Raw genomic sequence first — 13,201 nt, 5'->3', positions numbered from 1 at the left:
AAATCCAAATACCATTGCAGCACTAACACAACCAACCCATGCCCCCTAAGCCACAATCATTTAAAATAATAAATAAATAATTAAATACAAATACCATTGCAGCAGTTACACAACCAACCCCCGGGGAAGAAGACAAAAAAAAAATATTTAAATAAATAATTAAATCCATATGCTATTGCGTCAGTTACACAACCAAGCTCAACCCACTACAACATAAGCTCCGCCCACTGAACTTTTGAACGTGACCTTTGACCCGACCTGTCAATTTGACGAAAGCGGTATCCTTCCTCTCTCTGACACAAGTCAAAATTTATATTGCTGGAATGTGTGTCTGGTGTGCATAATAAAATATTAATTATATTATTCACCAATCTGCTAAATCAAAGTATTCGTTTGTGTTCATAATAAATAGCTTGCTCTATCGCAAGGAAGGAATTTGCTTTTGCTTTCTCGCAAATTCTGTTGCAACGAAGAAACTTGCTTCTGCTTTCGCAACGAAGTAAACTGCTTAATTTCCTGAAGTGCCTTGTTGAGGGTAACTGGTGAACAGATAGGAAAAGTCATGGGCAGTTCAAATAGCAAAGAAAACAAATGGGCTCCAGATCCTGCATACAACCCAGAGGGTATGACAAAATTTGAAAAACAAATGAGAAAACACAGTTGTTGAAAGCCAGGCGAGAAACGTACGTGTCGCGATGTGGTCGAGGCAGATGGGAGGGAGTTTTAGCAAAGAATGTGCCAAATGTAATAAAATTACAAGTGGGCGCTGGCCCGTGGCCCGTGGTTCCACCCAACAGTAATGCAGCATGCAAAGCGTGTAATACAAAGCAAAAAGGGATGTTGTGGAAAATATGGGGATATTGATAAGTTTGAAAAGTGGATATATGTGGCTAAATTGAAAGAGTTAGAGAAGGAAAAGGCAAATAGTAAGGGACTGTGGGACAAATTGGCCAGGGAGACAGCGGAGTTAAACGCTGAAAGGGCTAAAAATGAGGCTCAGGCCCAATCCCTCAGCATGGTGTTACAGAATACTAAGAAGAAAAAGGAAGAGATACCTCTGTACCCCCTGCTTGTCATCCTCAGCTAGGAGCAGCTGCAGCAGCACCGGCGTCTGTGGAGGCCACTGCCCCTCCCTCAGTGAAGAAGGAAGAAGATGACGCAGTGGGGGAAGCAGGAGCCCTGCCGCTGAGACAGAGCCAGAGACTGCTGCAAAGGGGGGGAGACTCAGCCTCACAGCCATCGCAGTTGTACCCCTTGGTGGAGATGCCTGACCCAAGGGGCCCTGCTCCTGATGGAGCACCAAGGATGGTGTACGTCCAGCGCAACTGGGACTTGGCTGAGCTGAGAGAGGTGGTCAACTCCCTCCCAGATCCACGAGAGGTGGGAGGACACCGCTTCTGGCAGGAGGTGATGAACCTGGACGACGTCTACCAGCACCACGACTCCACTGCACAGCCACTTGTGTGGAAAACCCCACACAACACGATGTGGATGATATGCAAGACTTCATGGGGAACGGATTTCCTACAGAAATGATTCAAATTGACTGTATTTATGTGGGACATCAAGCCACTGCTGCTTCTGTGACACTCCATGAACAACAGCTTCGTTGGTTCTGCGCTGGAGATGAAGGCGTTCCACATGTCTCCTTGGGAAAGGTAGAAGGTAAAAACTGGAAAAAATAGTAAGATTATGGGTAAAAGAGTGTAAGGAGCGAGATGATTGGGTGAATGTGGAGAAAGGTAGATGGGTAACTAAGGACGGGACTGTACAAAGGTATGACGAGGTTTTAATTGTTGAGGTAAAACGGGAAATTCATTGCGATGATAGAACAAAAGGGAAATCTGTAGAGAGTGAGGATTCACCAGCATGGCTGGATGAGATCCCAGAACACCTTTGGGCAAAAGGGAAAAACGATTTTGGACAAATTGTGACGGCTGAACCTCTACGGGTAATGCCTAAGTCTCAGTACAGACCACAGTGCGCGCAGTACCCCCTCTCCAGAGAAGCAGAAGAGGGAATTGAAAAAGTGCATGGCGATTTGCTGGCTCGCGGGGCCATAGTTGAGATAAGCTATTCTCCAGTGAACTCCCCCATCCTGCCAGTAAAGAAAGCAGATGGGTCCTGGAGATTTGTGCAGGACCTAAGCGGGGTAAATGACTCAGTGTATCCGCGAACACCCATAGTCCCTAACCCAATCACCATTCTATCATCCATACCCCCAGAGTCTAAATGGTTTTCAGTTATTGATCTGGCAATTGCTTTCTTCTCTGTTCCCGTTCACCCAGTCTCTCAGTACTGGTTTGCACACACCTTTAAAAGGAAAAGGTACACCTGGACAGTCATGCCACAGGACTATACTGAGTCACCGATAGGGCTGAACGATATGGACAAAATTTCATATCTCGATTTTCATGCCTGATATCTCGATATCGATACGATACGATATGACTACGGGTTCGGCGAAAACCAAGTATTTCTCAGAAAAATAAAAACATCATAATACAAAAAAATTTGGAAAGTGTAGTTTTATTTTTAAGAACTCACTGCCAGTCATCAACATTAACATAAATTACCCAAAAAATAAATTACAAATCAAACATTTTACTGCAGCTCTGCTTTAACAATAAATAACAAATGCAGCAGCTGGTGGAACATTGAAAGTGCATTGAAGTGCAACATTTATATTCTTCAAAAGATCACATAACTGTATGCAGAAAATGCATTTGCTACTAACAGAGAGGTAGTTACAGGCAGCACAACTTATACAGATTCTTTGCCAGGAACACTAGCTTGTTAACCATGTCTGGCTTCAGACAGGACCTCTGACAACTCACAATGTTGCCTGATGCACTAAAAATTCTCTCTGAGGGAGAGCTGGTGGCCTGCATGCACAAATATTTTCTTGCCATGTTGCTGAGCTGGGGAAAGTTGACTTTGTGAGTTAATCTCCACCACAGATGGGGGTCCTCGTCATTGTCAATTGTGGGGGACTGGATGTAGGCACTCAGCTCAGCTTCTATGGCAGCAGTGGGATCGATTGGTACTGTTGCACTTGCGGTGGATCTTTTGAAGAAACTTCCCAAGGACTTCTTAGCCTTTTTGGTGGGTGGGGTTGAAACTTCTTCCACTCTGGTCTCTCTGCACTCAACAGAATGCTAGAAAATAGTAAAAACAAAAGAACAAACAAGAAAAAAGAATTTAATTAGTTTTATATATGAATGATCATTACTGTATGAACAACACAATTCAGCTAAATTTAAACTTAAATATTTACTAAAATGTAAGATAATGCATTTAAATGGAAGGAATTCTTCTCATTTACTCCATTCTAACCATTATTTTTACCTTGTGTTCCATCATCTTCATCTCTGACACCAGTCTGGCCTTGATGATGGGGACGTCGTTGACACTGATGTATTGTGTCTTGTATCTTGGATCTAAGAAGGATGCCACATCCAAGAGCTCTTGTGTAACTCTCTCTTCATACTTGCTGTTCAAGTACTCCAAAATTTTCTTTTTTAAGGACTTGGTCATGTCTGTATCACCCTCCTCTGGTGCCAAGATGGTTGTGTTAAGCAGGCTGAGTACTGGTTTGATGTGTGAAACACTAATGTAATCCTCCCCTGACAGAGCATCCGTGAATTCATGCAGTGGTCCCAGTGCCTTGCTGTGCAGCACATCCAGATCTTGATATCCAAGAATTAGGTGCCGGGTGTTTCTGTCCTCTGAGAGGACCTCGTGGAGTGCTTTCTGCTGCTCCAGAATCCTGCTAATCATGAGCACCCTAGACCCCCATCTAGTTTGACACTCAGTGATGAGTTCGTGGACTGGAAGGTTGAGGCGCTTCTGGGCTTGCTCAAGTGCCACTCTCTGTTTCCAGCTATGTGAGAAGTGGCACACCAACTTTTTGCAGACACCTGTTGCACGGCTGATCCGGCTGTCACCTTTCACTGCGTTTTCTTGGAAAAATAGATGTACAAAAATAATTCATGATTATATTACAACAGCTAAATAACCGCATAATAATGCAGATTGTTCTCTCTCTCTCACTCACTCACTCACTCACACAGACAGACCTCTCTCTCTCTGTCTCAAAGTTATTAAAAATAAACATAACGTACCTATTGCCAGGTGTAGCCTGTGTCCGAAGCACTGAAGGTGCGTCCAGCCATTCACCTCCATAGCCTTTATCATGTTCGATGCATTGCCGTCCATGGATTCAAGATTTTGCCACAAGGGCCCAGCCCCTGCAAGACCTAATGCATGGTAAGGGACTGGGACCCCAGGATGTGTTTGAATGGACAGATAATAACGAGCGGGCATTCACTGATCTAAAGCAGGCACTTTGTGAGACCCCGGCATTGGGGGTCCCAAATTACAAACGCCCGTTTCAATTGTGTGTGGATGAAAGAGGTGGTTTCATGACTGCTGTTCTGGGACAGGAGCACAGGGGCCGATTCCGACCTATTGCTTACTATTCTAGGAAGTTGGACTCTGTGGCGTGCTCCCTCCCTGCGTGTCTTCGGGCTGTGGCAGCCACTGCTGAAGCTGTGTTAATGTCATCTGATTTAGTGCAAATGCATCCTCTCCAGGTCCGCACCTCTCATGCAGTACATGCCCTTCTGACTCAGGCGAAAACCTCTCACCTAACTGCTGCTAGGCTGATCCATTATCAGAACGTTTTGCTAACTTTAGCAAACGTGACGATAGAGCGATGTGGGGCAGTCAATCCTGCTACACTAGTTCCCACTGAGGTTGAAGGTGACGAGCATGATTTCATTGAGGCGACCCAGGCATTGGCAAAGCCTAGGGATGACTTGGAAGAGGACCCCCTAACAGAGGGAGACCTGGTTTTTGTGGATGGGTGTTCACTCCGGCTGGAGAATGGGGAGCCCTCCACATCATATGCAGTTGTCCGGCCGAATGGGGAACTAATAGAAGGAGGGAAGTTACCAAGGACATGGTCCGCGCAGGCAGCAGAGCTGTATGCCCTAACTCAGGCTTGTAATAAAATGAGAAACCAAAAAGTGACTTTTTACTGACTCAAGGTATGCGTTCGGAGTCTGTCATGACCATGGGGCACTGTGGAAACAGAGAGGATTTCTCACAAGTTTAGGCAAACCTATTCAACACCACTCACTTGTGCAGGACCTTCTCCAATCCATTCAGCTGCCAAAACGATTGGCCATTGTGAAATGTAGGGCACACACTAAGCAAAAGGACGAGGTGAGTGTGGGGAACAACTGGGCTGATTGGTGGGCAAAGAAAGCCGCCACGGACCCAGAGGCCCCAGTGAAGCTGATGATGTGCATTACTACTAATCCTGCTGACCTTTCTCTCCTGCAGACAGGGGCAACGCCAGAGGAAAAAGCAAACTGGAAACAAAAAGCTGGAGTGTTGGGGAGTGATGGGGTCTGGAGGGAACAAACAACTAACCTTCCTTTCCTCCCAAAGTCTGCCTGTTTCCAGGTGTTCCACATGTATGACTCACAACATGGGTCGTGCATTGAAGCCACCAACTGCAACAACTCCTCCAGCTGAGGGTCCTTTCCAACATTTGCAGATGGATTTCATAGAACTAACACCCTGTAGAGGTTATCGCTATTGTCTGGTGGTTGTTGATCTCTTTTCCAGATGGGTGGAAGCCTTCCCGGCCAAGCAAGCAACGGGCCAGATAGTTGCAAAAAATCTGTTAAGAGATAATCCCATGATGGGGTGTTCCAACACGCATTACCACTGATAATGGTACACATTTCTCTAATCAGGTGGTCCACAAGCTCTCTGAGTGGTTCCAAATCGACCTTCGACACTACTGCACTTATCACACGCAGAGTGGAGGGATTGTTGAAAGAGCAAATCAGACTCTGAAATTAAAATTGGCAAAACTGTGTAGTGACACTGGACTAGATTGGGTGACAGCCCTCCGATTGTGTTGGGGGCAATGAGAGGCCGCCCACACCAGCAGACAGGATTGGCACCACATGAAATGTTGACAGGACGACCAATGCCAGTCCCATATCCAGGGGGACGGGTGAACTTAGAAACTGTAGATGGTGACCTGTTAACCTATCTGTCTAGCTTACAGGAGACTCTGAAGGAGCTCCATTAGCAGGTCATAGCCGCTACTGAGCCAGCAGAGGGACCGAACACATTGCTCGTCCGACCCGGGGAGTGGGTGCTGATCAAGGACCTGAGACGCAAGCACTGGAACCAGCCCCGCTGGAGAGGACCATTCCAAGTCCTGCTGGCCACCCCGCACGCTGTGAAAGTTGAAGGAGTGACTGCGTGGGCTCACCTGTCTCACTGTCGACGCACTGCACCGCCGCTGGAGAAATGAGGACGACAAAGGAAAATGGACTGATACTATTGGTGCCGCTCCACCGGCACTCCCTCCCAGGGCTGACTGTGTGCAGTGCTCAGAGGAGACAACAATCTCCACTGATGATGGCGACTACATAGGTTTCAAAGAATTATTCCTCCCTGAGGAAGATACTGATGGTGAAACAATGGTGTGATACAAAATTTGACATATTGTATCAAAGGGGGGGGGTGTGATAGAAAATTCTTGATTATGCTAATCAGTAATCAATAATGGAATATAGATGATTATGCAAAATGCATTACCTAATCAGTAATTAACAATTAAGTTTATAATAGTGTTGTTGATGTACACATAGTGGTTGAAACAATGTAATTTACTTGTCATTAATTGAATGTATCAAACAATAATGCAAATCTGCTTAAGTAAGAAAATTCTATTTTCTATAGAGGAATTAACATGTTTGCCATATATTGCTTGTTCAGCAAGAGGCCCAGGTCAAAGCAAAGGCACGACCTGAGAAGTAAGCTGTTGCAGAAAATATTATAAAATGAATGCATGGTATTGGATAATATAAAATGTAGAAAAAGAGAACAACGACTCCTAGAATAATATAGCAAAAGGAAAAGTCCCAAATAGATAGACTTGTTTTAAGCTGATAGGTCGACCTTGAAAAAGTAGAAGAAACTGGTATCTTCAGATGGCCAAACTTTCTTTGAACTGCCTGGACCTTGAAAGGCAGAAGTAACTGGAATGTCCAGATATCTGACTTGTCCTTGATTTGTCAGATGACTGTCTAATTTTAGGCCGTAAAAGATGTATGCATTTGTTGCTCGGGGAGCATAACACGAGACTCATGATTACTGAGTGTCTGTTCCCTTTGAGCTCATCGAATAATAAAGTTCTGTCAAACACTTAAACATCGGACTTCGAGAAATTTCTTACACAGCTGCGGGGGCTGCGTCTGGGACCTCCCTCCTCCCCCGGCTGGAGTGGAGGCGCGGCTGTTATTGGGACGTGGGGACCCGGCTCTTCCGTGCTCTTTGGGGGCTGCGGACGCCCTGGTCCTCCCGAGCCTGTCTTCGCCGACCTCTGGCTCTTGTGGGGTGTGGTTGTGGCCTCCCACCCTTGCTATTTAGTACATTCCATGTTGAAAACGCACGCACACAACACACGCACACAACACACGCACACAACACACGCACACTAGCCTGCATCTCGCCTACACAATTGAGCACACATGCACGTATACTTGCACGCATCCATCCAAGCACACACTAAGATTTTATATGCTTGTATAGTTGTGTTACTTTCTTCACTCTTTAATTTTGTTTGTTCCTGAATTCATCCATTTCTGGATAAATTCACATTTCTGAATTTATCCACTCGACATGTTTCTCACTCCTTTTTTCTTTTTCCTTCTTTTTTCCCTCCTAATCTGTCCCTCCTCTTCAGCCAGCTCACCCACTGCAATATTTTATATGTGTTAAAAATAAAATAAATAAATCGATAACCATGAGGAGTCTATACAGAGTTTATAGAGCCCCTCATGGTAAAGCAAACATGTTTGGCACAGCAGTGCATTCAGACCATGATTCTGCTAAAGCTGCTAGGCAGGACAAAGGGAAAAAAAGAAGAAGGTGGGGGTCAGTGCAGCAGTGGATAGTTCAGGTCCAGAAAGTAAAAATCCAGACCAAGATTTAGTGTCAACCAACCAGCTGAGTACTCTGTGTCTGTGGCACTTTACACAACTACACACTCACATCCTGACTCTCCATAACCTCACTGCCTCCCTTTTTGTGGGTTTTAAATGTTTAAAAATCATCCATCTCTTGTTGATTTTCATAAACTGTTTGTGCTCTGATACATTTTCTCTCTATTTCTTGTCTGTAAAAAGGAAAACAGTTTGATGCTGTTCATCAAACCGTTCTGTTTCGGTGGTTATATTTAAGGAATGTCACATTAGTAAATTCACGCTTTACATGAACATCTGAAATGGGCAGAGACAAAATCGGCAGTACAGGCAGACCAACGTCTTTGAAACTCCTTTTTCATTCAGCACCCTCATACTGCAAAGCCTCAATCCAAAGTTCTCCATGTTGTTCATCTCTATGAAACTGCAACAGGAGAGCTCTCTCCACTGGTTTTCTAATTCACCAAGGGAACAGGAAAGGCCCTCTTTTGGTAGGCTGCCTACTGCAGGCTCTCTTACCCGGGGATGAATCATCTCCAGCTTACTCAAGTGACTCTGGAAGTCGCATTTGATACTGTGTCCGGAAGCAGTCCATGCTGCGCTTAGGAATGACGTCTGTTTTAGTGTAGAATTGACTGTGGAATTTACTGTAAATTCCTAGCAAAAAAAAGCTGCCAGAAAAGTATTGCAAAATTGCTGTTAATCGCTGTAAAACCCCCAGCTCCATGGGTGTCCCTACAGGTGGCTGCCCTTTGCTGCCCGTGTGTCAAGTAGGGCAAAATGGGGTAGGTGAAAAGAGAATTTCCACAAGGGAAGTAACAAAGTATCTTCATTTCATTTAGAAAAGAATTACAAAATGTTTTTTACAGGTTTTGTCATATGTAAATTACAGCAATTGTCTTTTTTAAACAGAAAAAATAACAATTAACTGTAATCTAGTCAAAAATGTTCTTGTATTCTATTCACATTATTGAAGATACCTGGCAACTGGAATTGGCAATAAATACTATTGATTCCAATGAAATATTTGAAACCACAAAATCACATATAGAAAACTTACACTGACCCTTACTGAAATGGCCTGGTATCTGTTTCATACCTCACTTTACAAGACACAGGACTTTAACAATTTAAAGGCACAAGTTATTTTACGTCATGGCCAAGCCACCTTTGCTAGTTTAATGGCAGAAAAATAGTCAAAGCCAGGCGCCTGGTCCACACGGGATGTACTCAGTCACTGCTGTGTTTATGCTGTAAACATGCTATAAACTATTTTTTTCTAACATTTTCTTTAAGAGCTAGGTGCACTTGCACCTTGGTGGATTGCTATTATATTTGTGGATTTGCCAGGTAGAAGAAAAGAATGCTTCTCTACAGAGATACAAAAACAAATATGCTTGTACACAACGTGAAAGCGTTTGAGCAGACCATCTACAACAACAGCAGGATTCCACCAAAGTAGAGGTCCGCATTCCCATGGAACCCACGGCAATAAAGTGCAGGGCAGGACAAACTTTCATTTTTGAATTCAGGAGCACAAGGGAAGTGACTGATATGCTCGCAGGAAAAAGAATGAAACAAGTGTTTTTTGTTATCAAACAATTATTTATTTGCATGAGTAACTAGAAAATTACATAAAGTATAGCACGTTATCACAACATTACATTGTCTGAAAGCGCTTTAGAGCATCCCCACCCAAAGCCCCCAGTGAGTAAGCCATAGGCGACAGTGGCAAGGAAAAACTCCCTAAAAGGAAGAAACCTTGGGAGGCACCAGACTCAAAGGGGAAGCCCAAACCTCCAGGGGCCGGCAGGGAGAGTGAAAAACACACACACCAGATTACCTGTTGCAGTTTTATTCTACATATCCTATACATATGCATGGTACAGTGGTTAGCACTGTTGCCTCACACCTCTGGGAACATTCATCCATTTTCTGAAACCACTTCTCCTGTTCAGGGTTGTGGGGATCAATTTGCCTTTTGGAACAGGCGGTCAGATGGATCCCAGAGGCTACAGCACAAGGCAGGGAACAACCCAGGATGGGGCACCAACCCATCACAGGGCAGGCTCACACACCACACACACAGATCATACACACACACACACACGTAGGGTATACCTATCTTTATGGGGCCCGCCCATTCACTTCTATGGGAAAAATGGTAATGCTAACTATTGCAACCTTAACCCCCACCCTAACCATAACCATAACTAACCAAGTAAAATGCAAGAGTATTTTGCATTTTTAGTTTTTTCATAGCAGTCACTGATTTTTATAAAATAGAGTTTTCCCTTAGGGGGACTGGTTTCCTGAAGAAATGAATATTTATCACGTTATTGTGTCCTCATAAGGATAGGTATACCCTCTCACACACACAGACACACACACAAGTCACTCACACACACAATCACACCATTCACTCACATACACACCATTCATAAACACCATTCACACAGCATTCACTCACACACCATTCACTCCCCATTTTCACACACATACACCATTCACATACACCATATACTCACACACACGCCATTACCACTCACACTCACTCACACATGCCATTACCTCACACACACCATTCACACACCTGTCACTCACACACACCATTCACTCACACGCCATTACCTCACACACACCATTCAATCACCATTCTCATACACACACACACACACACACCACTTACACACACCATTCACACCCATCATTACCAAACACACTCACATACCATTGACATATACCACATTCCCATTTAATGTGGACACCTTCACACTGCCTGCTTCTAGATTATTTATGTTCAGGTGTTCCACTAATAATTTGTCCACTTTAGTTCCAGCAATTTCCCAATTAAGAGCATTCAGCTGGAATTCACTGTCTACAACCTCTATCTCCACATCCATAATTTCCAATTCAAATTCTGAATTAAAACCCCTCTCTGCAGTCTCCTCCAATTTGACCTCTCCAATTTGTATTTCGACAATTTCAAATTTATCATTTACACCATCTAGCTCAAACTGGCAGAGGTCGACCACTACGGCTCCTATTTTCAGCCTGTCTTGGTGGTCATCTGCAGGCTTTATGGAGACTGTCCTTTCATTTAACAGAAAAACCTCTAACCCATGCATGTCTAACCCCTTATCCCTCCCAGGCTGGTTGATGGGTGGAGTTGCTGGGGAGCACTCTCCTTCTTCACCCCAGCAGATGATCTCATCCCACTTGTCCCAGGCTGCCCAATACACATCATCCGTCCAGCTAACTGCCTTGGCAATTGGCTTTCGGGTGTGTGACACCATGGAACGGTCAGCCTGGTCAGAGGGTGATTCTGCTGGGGAGCACAGCTCTTCCTCATCTTCCCAGTCAATCACTTCCATCCACTTGTCCCAAGTTGCCCAGTATCGATCGTTGCTCCAGCTGACAGCTTTTGCAATTCGTTTGTTTCTGAATGAGGAAAAACACACAGGCAATACAATAGAGCTGTCAGTCACTCCTGGCACATGGAATTCAGTTCTGCACTGACACCTTCGCAATGAACAACTGCATTATAGCATAGGAAACTAGTTAACTTTCACATACAATTTACATATAATCAAGACAGAAGCCTGGAACAATTTTAAATTTTACTAAATGGCAATATACTGATTTTAGTCACCAAACAAACTTTTCAGGTCTTGCTTCACTACTTTTATCTGTGTTTGTTGCAATACATCTGCCCTCTCCTGGTCTGCTGGAATATCATTGCTGTAGGCAGCACCGAGCGCAACCACCCGCATCCTCTTCCGAATGCAACATGAAAGCGCGGGAAAGCGCACGTGCAAAAGTGAAATATTATCTAGACTTTGCGGCACAGGAAACTAGCCGACTTGCACATAAAATTTAAATATAACCAACACAGTAGCCCGCAACAATATTCACTTTATTTAAAAGCAATGAACTAATTTACTCACAAGCAAGCGCAATTATTTACTTAAGCGCAGTAAAGCGCACGCGGAAAAGCGAAATATCAACTACACTTTGCGCATAAAATTTAAATATAATTAACATTGTACCCCGGAACAAAATCACTTTATTTAAAAGCAATATACTGACTTTACTCACCAAACATATTTTAATATACATGCAAATTTGACAGATACTAAATAAGAAAAATTATCCGATAAAATGGGAGCAGAAAAGCAACGTACCTCGTCATCTTGGTGCAGAAAACAAGTGAAGCCGCGTCTTTCAAACCGGCAGCGTCCCACGTGCCGAAGAGTCAAATGTAATCAAGCAACACGGCCCACACAATTAAATAATAACATCATAATAATTATAGCTCTTGTATAATTATTCTATATAATATTCTATAATGGGGGCGGCATGGTGGTGCAGTGGTTAGCACTGTTGCCTCACACCTCTGGGACCCAGGTTCGAATCTCCGCCTGGGTCACATGTATGTGGAGTTTGCATGTTCTCCCCATGTCGTCGTGGGGTTTCCTCCGGGTACTCCGGTTTCCCCCCACAGTCCAAAAACATGCTGAGGCTAATTGGACTTGCTAAATTGCCCATAGGAATGCATGTGAGAGTGAATGGTGTGTGAGTGTGCCCTGCGATGGGCTGGCCCCCCATCCTGGGTTGTTCCCAGCCTCGTGCCCATTGCTTCCGGGATAGGCTCCAGACTCCCCGCGACCCAATAGGATAAGCGGTTTGGAAAATGGATGGATGGATGGATATTCTATAATTAGAGGAACAGACTTTTATAAGTTAACTTGTACACCGAGAATAGTATACAACACCGTAAGCATATAACCCTTAAAGGATGATTAATTAAAATTCGCACATTCATCCTGCATAACATAAAACAATGACTTAAAGAGACTTAATATGAAATGAACGCTACTGTCCGAGGGCAATTATCTCCACAAATCGCTATGTAACATAATGTCTTAAATACTCAGATTTTCAGAATGACAGAATCTTAACATTTAAAACTTTGTTTTGCGATACCGATACGTAGTGATATTGGTATGTGGAACAACGTTATGTTACACACGCCTCCCACAATTCAAGAAGCTGTAGTTAGATTAAGAGCGTTTTCACAATTTACCCGTTTGCCTTTTACTGTGACTGAGCACGATCCCCCACCCCAGCTGGTCTGCATTCCCCACATTGCAATTAACGATCCTGGCCTCAGCGCTTTTGTTACC

The 13,201-nt window shown here is 44.1% G+C and overlaps 1 protein-coding gene across 3 annotated transcripts; it reads right to left on the bottom strand.

Annotated features, from left to right (window-relative positions):
* Nucleotides 1-10,215: 10,215 nt before the first annotated feature.
* Nucleotides 10,216-12,660, bottom strand: LOC125748344 (uncharacterized). Of its 3 annotated transcripts, none has more exons than XR_007399512.1 (3): nt 12,200-12,660; nt 10,647-11,456; nt 10,216-10,614 (listed from the first exon to the last, which is right to left on the bottom strand). XR_007399512.1 is itself a non-coding variant. In XM_049024377.1 (2 exons), exons 1-2 carry the CDS (start codon nt 12,205-12,207, stop codon nt 10,739-10,741), a joined length of 726 nt encoding a protein of 241 aa, XP_048880334.1. In that variant the 5' UTR covers nt 12,208-12,660; the 3' UTR covers nt 10,216-10,738. The 3 variants fall into 3 exon arrangements, 1 of the variants encoding a protein (XP_048880334.1); XR_007399513.1 differs by having other exon boundaries at nt 10,216-10,586; XM_049024377.1 differs by having other exon boundaries at nt 10,216-11,456.
* Nucleotides 12,661-13,201: the final 541 nt, after the last annotated feature.

The sequence above is a fragment of the Brienomyrus brachyistius genome, chromosome 9 (genome assembly GCF_023856365.1).
Source record: "Brienomyrus brachyistius isolate T26 chromosome 9, BBRACH_0.4, whole genome shotgun sequence".
NCBI lineage: Eukaryota > Metazoa > Chordata > Actinopteri > Osteoglossiformes > Mormyridae > Brienomyrus > Brienomyrus brachyistius.
Note: the sequence above shows the minus strand (reverse complement) of the source record. Positions and strands in the feature narration are given on the sequence as shown.